The 10,074-nt window shown below is 44.4% G+C and overlaps 1 protein-coding gene and 1 long non-coding RNA gene across 7 annotated transcripts in view; one reads left to right on the top strand and one right to left on the bottom strand.

Moving 5' to 3' along the window:
- Positions 1-1,233: 1,233 nt before the first annotated feature.
- LOC118356883 lies at positions 1,234-2,333 on the bottom strand. Of its 2 annotated transcripts, none has more exons than XR_004820004.1 (2): positions 1,595-2,333; positions 1,234-1,496 (listed from the first exon to the last, which is right to left on the bottom strand). It is a non-coding gene; the product is annotated as an uncharacterized LOC118356883 (long non-coding RNA). The 2 variants fall into 2 exon arrangements; XR_004820005.1 differs by having other exon boundaries at positions 1,234-1,389.
- Positions 2,334-2,650: 317 nt separating this feature from the next.
- SLC44A5 (solute carrier family 44 member 5) overlaps positions 2,651-10,074 on the top strand; it is a 360,746-nt gene continuing 353,322 nt past the window's right edge. For 2 of the 5 annotated variants that reach the window (XM_027609451.2, XM_035726992.1), the window contains exon 1: positions 2,828-2,876. In XM_027609451.2, the coding sequence (XP_027465252.1) occupies positions 2,843-2,876 (34 nt within the window). In that variant the 5' untranslated portion in view covers positions 2,828-2,842. Of the gene's footprint in view, positions 2,877-10,074 lie in introns of all 5 variants that reach the window. The other 3 variants (XM_027609612.2, XM_027609801.2, XM_027609707.2) reach the window with 3 other exon arrangements.

Here is a 10,074-nt window from a genome sequence, read left to right as displayed (position 1 = left end):
TTAACCAACACCAACAAAGATATTTTAAGTGGAAATCTGGGTTCCTGACTCCTATTGAAAAATCAAAACCCTGACATCTCTAGGTTTCCATTCCTACAAGGTAACCTGGGACTGTTGCACAATCCCTACCCTTCACTAAGTACAGTATACATATTTAGACTGCTTGTGTCATGTATTTTAATAGGCATTCTATTTGCAACTGTTAAACACAAATATGCAGTGCGGGCTAATCAGGCAACACGTGGCCTGGAAGGTGTTGTGACTCTAAAGTCCCTGAGTCTGTTTCCTCATCTGTTCGGTGGGGCTGAATAAACCTCTTGATGATCTCCCGTGATAGTTGTGACCTTCAACTGAGAAAATGCATGTAAAAACACCTTGAAGTACAACAAGTGTAAAAACATATTAATTATATCCATATGTAAAAAAATAAACATAATTTGTCTACTAAATCTTTGAGTGCCCTCTGCCGAGAATAGTATTGACACCATGGAAGGAGTAAATAGAAAAAAGGAACCTCTCCCTGATCTGAAGCAGAAAGATTTTATTTCATAGGCTGGTATCATGGGAAGAGCCTGGTACTGAGTTAGAAGAGCTGCGTCAAAGTCCTGGAGCTGTGTACAAGTCAATGAAACTTCATGAATCTCATTTTCTTACCTATAAAACATGGAAGACAGGACCTGCAATCTAAACTCACAGGTGTGTGATTGGGATTAAATGAAATAAAGGATGTAAAAATAATTAATAAATGATATTCTAATGAAGGCAATGATTAGTACTTAGTGATAAAATATGAACACATAAAATGGACTAAGAATATTTACAAGCCTAATATTTGCACACCTTAAGAGTTTGAAGAGATAACAAAGTAGTTTTTTTTTTAAAGGAAACTCTACCCCCAAGGTGGGACTCAAACTCACTACCCTTGACATCAAGGATAGCATGCTCTACTGACTGAGCCAGCCAGGTACCCCGACAGAGTAGTTTTGAATTAAATCAGGGACTGGGCCTATTTTGCTAATTAAGATAAGCTTGCTATTTGTGTTTTATATCCAATGCATGCCTTTGGTGTGAGAGGGATTGGGTATTTCACATGTTCTTCAGATTACTTACTTCAATACATGATGTAAAGTTAAATTCAGAAAGAGTGCAAAAAACGTGTTATGATTTTGCGATACAAAAAATCACAGGACATTTATTAGAGCTGGAAGGAATCTTTGAGATGATATTTTACAAACCAGAAAACAGAAGAAGAGAGGATTTCTGCAAGTTTTCAGAGCCATGAAGTTCCAGAGCCAGAACTCAAAGCCAGGGGTTTGGACTCCAGTGTTCTTTCTGCTACACACCACTGATGCTGGGGCAACTTCTGGCTAGTGGTACTGAATGGAATCACTGGATATTTCAATAATCAGTAGGTTGGAAATGTAGGGAGGGAAAGGAAAGAAGTGTTAATAAGATCACTGTGAATTAGTAAGTAGGCTTAAGGGAAAACTCAGCTCCTGGAAAGGGAAAAAAAAAAAGATTTTGTATTCTTCTACACCGGTAACCCCCTACCCATTCTACCTCTTCTACCCTTCTTTTAAAGCCTGGTTACTACCTTTACATTCTCAGACGTGTCTTAAACTTTTGCATGCCCTTGCAGTCCTGGGACACTGGTGAGATTCCTTCTCTGATCAGCACGCCAGAGGAGAACAGCTCCTCCAGGAAAAGGAAAACTTCCCAAACCCCCAGTCAGGGAGGGAAAGAATGCAGTCGCGGGGACAAAATTTGTACCTGAGGCCAAGAAGTCACCCCACCCCCCATCCCAGGCCCTCCAACATCTGAGAGCTTGAAGTTTTTTTCCCTCTATTCCCACAGCCCCAAGGGAACTGTCTTGAGTTCTCGTTACAAAGAGGTTTAGGGCGTGAACTAGGTCATTCTTCCAAGTGTCTGGAGGTGGGCTGCCCCTGGAATTAAATTTTCCCTCTCCACTAGCTTCCAGTTTTCCTCTTCCCTTCTTGGTTCTGGAGGGGCAGAGGCATCCGCGTGCCCCAAGGCTCGTTCGGAATTGGTGCCCCGGAGGAGGCTTTTGGGGAGGTCGGTGGCTGGGCCGTGTCGCTAGTGCCCGTGCTTGTTCTCTTGCAGTTGGCGACAGTTCTTGTTGGCCTGTGGGGACGGGTGTCTTTTGCGGCCCCCCCTCCTGCCCCCCACACCGCGTCCTGCCGCTGGGGAGGGGGTTTCGGAGACCCGGAGGAAAGCAGGCAGGCAGAATGCGGGCTTCACCAGAGTCGGGCTGCCAGGCTTTCCACTCCCTGGCCCCAGAGAGCCGAGGGCTCCCAGCTTCCCCCTGCAGCTCCCCGCCGCCGCCGCCGCCGCCTTCTCCAGCAGCGGCTGCTAGATGACGGCGCCGTCACTGGTTGGATTGGAGCTGGCGGCTCAGACGGGACACCGGTGTGGGGGAGTGGGGAGGGAGGGAGTGTGGGCAAGGGGGAGGTCAGCTCTGGGCGGGCGCGCCGGGGACCCTGCGCTGCCCCCTCCAGCAGCTGGAGCGGCACAGCAGCATCAACAGTTGCTGCCGCAGCCACAGCGGCCACAGCAGGGCGAGCGCGAGGCTCGCAGCGCTGCGCGGCCGAGAGCGGAGGGGCGGCGGCGCCCGCGCCCGCCGAGCCGAGCCGAGCCGAGCGCGCAGCCGGGCCGCCGCCGCCGCCGCCGCCGCCGCCTCGCAGATGCCATCACAGCAACAAAGAGCTTGCTGAGCGGGGAGCCGCGGCGAGAGCTCGCCTGGAAACCGCCGAGCGGGCTTCGGGAGCTGGGCGGCAGTCGGAGGAAACGCGCGGGGGGTCTGGGGGAGGGGCGGGGGCAGAAGATGGCCAAGAAGAGAGAGCCCCCCAGCATCAAGGGTGAGTTCCACTCTGTTCTCATCTCGGCCCATCCCACCTCCCACCCGCGGTCCGCCCCTCGGTCCTGCCTGTTTACATCCAGACTCCGCCAGGTGGAAGGTTGCCTGCAGGGGAAGAGTTTGCCTTCTCGGGGAGGTGGAGGGACCTCAGCGCTGCTGCACCTACCTCCCTTTGCCTCCAGGGAGACTCTGACAGGAGTTTGTCTCGTTTTTCTAACCTGCGGAAACCTGGAGATTCTTTCTCTCACCCCACCCCTTTCCTACTCCGAGAGCTTGGGTATCTGTTGCGCGTTCCCCCCTGAGGGCAGTGGGGAGAAAAGAGACTCTTGGCTCGTAGCGTCTCGTCCTTTTGGAAAACAGGCTGCGTGTGTGCGTGTGTGTGTATGCGCGCGCGCGTGTGTGTGCCAGAGAGAGAGAGTGAGTTTTTTCCTTGGTCTCTCCTATTCCCTCCTCCCAAGCTCCCCCCTCCCACCGCCCCTTCATCCCCAGGGTGACAAGTTCTGCATCCATTTCCCCAACCTCCATCCTGAGGAGGTAATAGCTGTCTGCCTCTCCTTTTGCCCAATGGTCAAGAGGAGTTGCTACCAGCCGAGTCCCTGCAGGCTCTATTCCCCCCTTCCCGACCTGGGTAGGTGGGCAGTGACTCTGGCCGAGCAGTGTCCCCCTCTGTTGCTCCTTTGGAACCGGGGGTTCCAAAGTTGGAAAGTTCAGGGGAGGAGAAGCGATGGCAGAAAGGACAAAGAAGAGCTTGTTGTTGGGGTGGTCCAGGGCTGCACTCGGTAGGGAGCCTCGTGGGCAGCATCGGGCTTGGCGTGGCAGGAGGGGGGCGGGGCGGAGGGGTGCGTCCCCAGGACTCGCAGAGCGCTGCGCCCTGGGAGCTGGTGTACCGGCCTCAGGCGCCTGAAGCGGGGACTCATAGACGTCGCAGGTCTCCGGCTCCCTCCCGCTCCCGCGCTCTCTCTGGGGAACCGGCAGTGGCCGAGAGGTTGTCTGCAGCACTGCAGAGAGGTGCAAGTCCGTTCCTTACCGCGCACGCGGAGGATGGCTGTGCGTCTGGGGGGTGGGGGGCCGGACCTCAGCAACTTGGGGAGGAGGAAGGGAAGGTGCTTGAAGTTGGATTTCGACTCAATGGGCCTCTTGGCCAGGAGGCGGAGACTTATTGGCGTTAGGGTTATATAAAACAGGACCAGCCCTCTGAGATGGGAACCGGTACATTATTGAATATAACGGCTAGGTTACTGCAGCGCGCTCGGCTTTGACATGCTTCTTGCTTTTCCCCTCAGTCCTGCTTGTGGGAGCTTAGCGCCACTCTAGAGGTCACTAGGGGGACACAACTTTATCTTGGTGCTTCAGCTTGCTTGTTAATTGCTCTGGGATACTCAAATCACTTATTGGAAAGGGTTTTAAAAAATGATCCTTAATCTTTTGGACGACGTTACTACAAAACACCGGTATTCTGGTTGAAACTGTTATATATATATTATATATATATTATATAATATATATGTAACTTTATTGCAATGTATTTTCTTTAAAATACAGTTCCTGTAAAATAGAAAAGGCCTTAGACCTGATTTTTTGTTCTTCCAATGAATTAGTATACGTTTATAGTGGTAGACGACTGAAGAATGAGAGAATATATTCATCTACAGTTTCTTTACCATAGTATCAGATAATTAGTCTAAACCCAGATTGACAAGGTGCATTAGTTGCACTTTTGTTTAGCTCCTTTTTTATGGAACCATATGGCCCAATGAGCAAAACAGAAGGATTGGTTTTCAGCACTTCTGATGTGGCTATCCATTGGCAGGAATACATTTCATATCCACCCCAAACCTTGCAGATTGTAAATGGTCCATGAAGAGTGGAAAAAATTTTACAGTTTTACAGTACATGCTTAGAGACAACCTTACTCTTGAAATTAACCTGGGCAGAAGCGCGCGCGCATACACACACACACACACACACACACACACACACACACACACACACACACGAGACCAGATTAATGAGAAGTGAACCAGTATAAGAGGTGTGATGAAAAAAACACCTCCTCTTTAGTCTCCCCAACCCCCCAAAAAACACCAAGAAATTTTTGTTTTGGATGCCAAGATAGGATTGTGTGTATTTTCTTAAATTTAATTTGATAGTGAAATAATTGAAGAATAGTGGTTAATAGAGTTTTGTCCTTTAAGTGTTAACAGTTCCTCTGGAAGAATTAATAATCAAGCTTTCCTAAGATGTGTGGTTTCAAGAAATTTCATTGCAGTTTTTTAAAAATAAGGTTTTCTTATGCTACTTGTTTTCCTTAAAGGGAAAAGTATGTTATTTAGCTCTTACTGACTTGTGGGTATTTTTTTCCCCTCTCTACTAATGTTGAGTTTCTTTTTTTTTTAACCAGTTTATTTAATTCTTAGGAGGAAAGGTGCTTTTTTAAGCCTTGGAGTTTCACTTTAGCAAAGCAGGTTTAGTGGTGATACGTTATAGATAACAAAAGCAAGCCCAGGAAGTTGTAATCCATTGACCTGCCTCAATTTTTCCTTTTAAGAAAAAAGCTCTACAAAAGCATCTGACTGCAGGCTTGCTGAACTGCTTGCTCTCAGACATCTGCTTCTAAGCTACAACTAGCTAAATGGGGACTGCCTGGTAGAAAACCAAATTGCTAAATTGCTAGGCTTTTTTTTTTTTTTTTCCTTTTGGCAGCCTGCTGGGGTAAACTTTGCAGGATAATAAACCATAGGTTTAACAATATTCTATGCTGTGTTGGTTATCATCTTAGGAGAGCTGCTTCTCTGCTTAGATACACTGCATGGGGGAAGAGACCATTTGTTGGAGCATGTGACAAGCAAGTTGCTCATTGGCTTCTGAAGTCCTAGCAATAGATACTATGTACCTAGAACCGCTAGAAATTGGCCAAAGGGAAATGTAGTTTCTTAACACTGACAGAAGAACAGGATGAGTTGGCAGTATTTCTCAAGGAATACTGGCATTCATTTGTGATACCTCATCAAAAGGACAGCTTTTCATAAAGGCAAGTGGAATATTTATCAATCTAATATTTATAATATTTTACTGAAAAAATGCTGTAGTCCATGATCAATAAAAGTCTTATAAACACAAGTTAGTTACATTAGTTATGGTGATATTAACCACTGTCCCCCCTTCCAATATTAGTACAGGATTTCTCAATTATTTAAATTTAAAGGTTAAGTTATGCTTGGATTCATCTTCATGCATTCATTCAGCACATATTTATTGAGCACTGAACACACATCAGGTTCTGTGCAAAACATGAGGGACACAGTGATGAACATGATAGACAACGAAGAGTAAGTACATTAGTAGGGGGCCCAGAAGCAGCAGGTAAACAAACACATGAACAAAAAAAATTCAGTTATGATACCATGAAGAAAATAAAATAGGACAAACAAGCAAAGGAAAAGAAAAAGAAAGAGAGACAAACCAGAAAACAGAGAACAAACTGATGGTTACCAGAGGGGAGGTGCAAGGGGGGATGGGGGAAATAGGTGATGGGGATTAAAGAGTACACTTATTGTGGAAAAAAAAAAGAAAAGAAAAGAAAATAGGATGATGTGCTAGAGGGTGATTGTAGGATTACTTTAGATTGTCTGAAGAGGTGACATTTGAAGTGGGAACCAAATGAAGAGCAATTTGCATGCCAAGAACTGGAACATAGCAATGCAGGTCTTAAGGCAGGAATGATGTTGCAGCTTGGCATTTTCAAGTTTGAAAGGAAGGCCAGTTTGGCTGGAGTGTAGTGTTTATGAGGTAGAGACAGGTAGGGAGAGGCCAGATCTTTTTGACCCTAACCAGGATTATAGATTTTATTTTAGGTGCAGCGGGAAGCCAACTGGATGGATACTCATTAGATGTTTGGGGTTACTTTCTTATCCTTGAGCATGATTTCAGAGAGAACAGCTTTCGTATGTTGGGGAGGAAGAATTCCTGTTCCCTCAGAGGTCCTTCTAGCAGGACTAAGAAATAATTGACATGGCAGCGCCTGGCTGGCTCAGTTGGTGGAGCATGCAACTCTTGATCTCAAGGTTATGGGGTGTAGAGTTTACTTAAAAGTAAAATATTAAAAAAAAATGAAACAAATTGACATGAAACAGATTAATAGGAGAAAATCAAATTTAATAAGGTACATATGGGGACTCCACATAGATAAGGAAATTCCAAAGACAGGCAAAATGAGTATATATGTCACTCTAAACTAAAGAGAAGGGGCTAGGGGTCTGAAATTTCAGAGGAAAGGAATACATTTCACAGGGCAATAAGGAGAGTAGATGTTTGGTAATTCGATGTTTGCCCTGCCATACAGATGGGTCACTCAGATAAAACTTATCTCTGTTAATAACCCTTATTCTGGGAAAGACCCCCAATTTAGGTTCTTCTGTGTGGTTAAGGGAAGGACAAAGTTTCTTTTGAGCCCACAGGGTTTCAAGTGCCTTCAGCTCAAATTAATCCATATGCCAAAGTGGCATATTGTGTGTTTGTGTTGTGGGGGGGGAGGTTCTGCCCAGAGCCCCTACATATACATCAACTCCTTAGGCCAAGTAAAGCAACCCAATGGACTTCACTTTTCTAAAAGGCCCAGTTATATTCAAGTGTCCTCTCCTACTGCTTACCAAAATACCTACAATATTTTGGGCTGAGATGTTGATAGAATTTCTAGAAGTTTCTGCCTGAAAACCAATTCTAAAGAGAATGAGTACTAATTCAACATTGTGATAAATTTTATTGGGTTAGTTGGCCACCTAGCAAAACTCTCAAAGAAATTGAGTCTTTGGAAATACATACTGTAATGTTAGAAAGGAGAATTATAAATAAAGAGTCTGGAACATGAGTGTGCGGTAGGCGGAATGCGGAAGGCAGCAGAAGGGACTCCTAGGTAACAGAAAGGAGTCCCTGAAAGAAGAGTGATGGTGGGAAAGGGGACATAGGAAAGCCTCTAAGACAATATCAGCCAATCCATGATTTTGCCAAGAGAAGCGGAAGCCTGAATTGAGAGTATTCCAAAAGAAACACTCTAATTCAAGCACAAAGGAAGTTCAATTCAGGGTACCTTTATGCTTTTGACTGATCTTTTACTTGTGAAGCATTTATAACAATAAAAGCATACAGGCTTTTAAAAGATCACTTTGATTTTGCTTAATCATTATTAGGTTGTTCTTATGGATTACAGACCTCACAGATGAAAGCTGCATGAAAGAATTAATGATAAAAACTGCCATTTGTTGGAGGGAACTGCTTGACAGCCAGTTAGCAGGGAAAGTATGCTCTTGGGTCTCTGATCTTACTGTGGAGATATTGGCAGGGAGTGGGGGGGAATGGGGTGTTTCGGATGATTTTCTGCTCCCTAAGCATTTGTGACTAGAAAGTGCCATGGTATTTAGGGAAGATATAAATAATAATTATTTTAAAGCTCTCCACTGCCTTCTTCCACCTCCAAACTGTCTGCTTCTTTGCCAAGGATTAATACTGAGAATATACTAAGAATTTTTGTCATGTCAGGGCTTTGTTTAGTTCCCTCCCTCTCGTTCTTTGTACTCCAAGGCTGTCTTTTGAGGCTAGCAAGGCTGGTAGCACCTCAGGGATTATGTAACTAAGAATGGATCTGGCCCTTAGTGATACTGTAACACAATGTGTTTGTGACATCAGCTCTTTTTCATACTATTGAGAGTCACAGTATGTTAGAGTTAAGAGGAATGCTCAGTGTTCATAGAGTTATTAGAGGAATGATAAAGAGGTGAGTGATGCGGCCACATAGGAATAGTGTTTGTAAGGAATTTGGTCAAGATTATTATTTGTAGATACATGTTCTATATAAGCCAAGATTTATATCTTGATTATATATATATGTGTGTGTGTGTACATGTATATATGTATACATGTATATATTATATATTATGTATACATGTATATAATTTAGTCAAGATGTATATATTTTAAATTTGGTGAAGTTTACTCTTTTTTTAAGGATTTTTCAGTTATTTATTTGAGGAGAGAGAGAGAGCAAGAGAGCGAGCTTGTGAGCATGAGCTGAGGGAAGGGGCAGAGGGAGAGGGAGAAGCTGACCCCCACTGAGTGCGGAGCTTGAGGAGGCGGGGCTCAAGGTCGGGCTGGACATGGGGCTTGATGTAGGGCTGGATCCCAGGGCCCCAAGATCATGACCTGAGCCGAAGTCAGATGCTTAACTAACTGAACCACCCAGGTGCCCCAAGTTTACTCTTTCTAAAAACATATTCTGTGTAAGTCCAGATCTGTATCTATCTATTTAGATCTATAGCTCCATACATTATATATATTTACATATATATAATAGAGCTCAGTTCCAAATTTATATTCACACTTCACTCTTTATACATGTGAATGAATATTTTTTGCATTTTACATATGAGGAAATTGAGATACAAAGACATTAGGTGCTTTCCTGAAGTCTAAGAGTAAATTGTGTACTGTGGGTAGAGTTAGAAGGTTAAGTCCAGTGACTCTTTTTGTCTACATCCAATATTTTAATATCTGTTCATTTCCCTCAAGGTTTATTAAGTCTAACATAGAAAGGTAAATCATCACATTTTTTTTTTCCTGCTGAATCAAGAGGATGATATATCTTCTTATACTTTCCTCAAGTGTCACAACTTTATTGTTTGCAATCCACTTTTAAAATTAAAAATACATTATTAACAAAGAAATGTGCTCACAGATGCTAAGGTGATATTGTATAATGGTTTTAGGGCTCTCTGGAGATGGGGAGGCAAAACAAGGTGAACAAATGATCACACTTTTTGAAGCAGGAAAAGATGCATCCAAGTCAACTCTAAGATGAATTGAGATTATTTTGCTGTTCATGTGACAAGCCATTTGACTGTTGTGGTAGCCAGCCTTCAAGATGGCCTCAATGTCCTTTGTCTACTGGTATTCACACCCTTAAATTCTCCCCTCTCACACTGAATCTGGCCTGACCTGTGTGACCAGCAAAGTATAGTAGAAGACTACATTGTACAAAAGGCACTGTGGCTTCTGCCTTGCTCTTGTGTAACCTTTGTTCTCTTATCTAGCTTACTTTGGGGAAAGCCAGCTGCCATATTGTGAAAACATTCAAATATCCCTGTAGAGAGGCCCACGTGGGAAGGAGCTGAGGCCTCCTATTAAGAACCAGCAGCAACTTGCCAGCC

This window comes from Zalophus californianus, chromosome 4, assembly GCF_009762305.2.
Source record: "Zalophus californianus isolate mZalCal1 chromosome 4, mZalCal1.pri.v2, whole genome shotgun sequence".
NCBI lineage: Eukaryota > Metazoa > Chordata > Mammalia > Carnivora > Otariidae > Zalophus > Zalophus californianus.
This window is presented reverse-complemented; position numbering and strand designations above follow the sequence as displayed.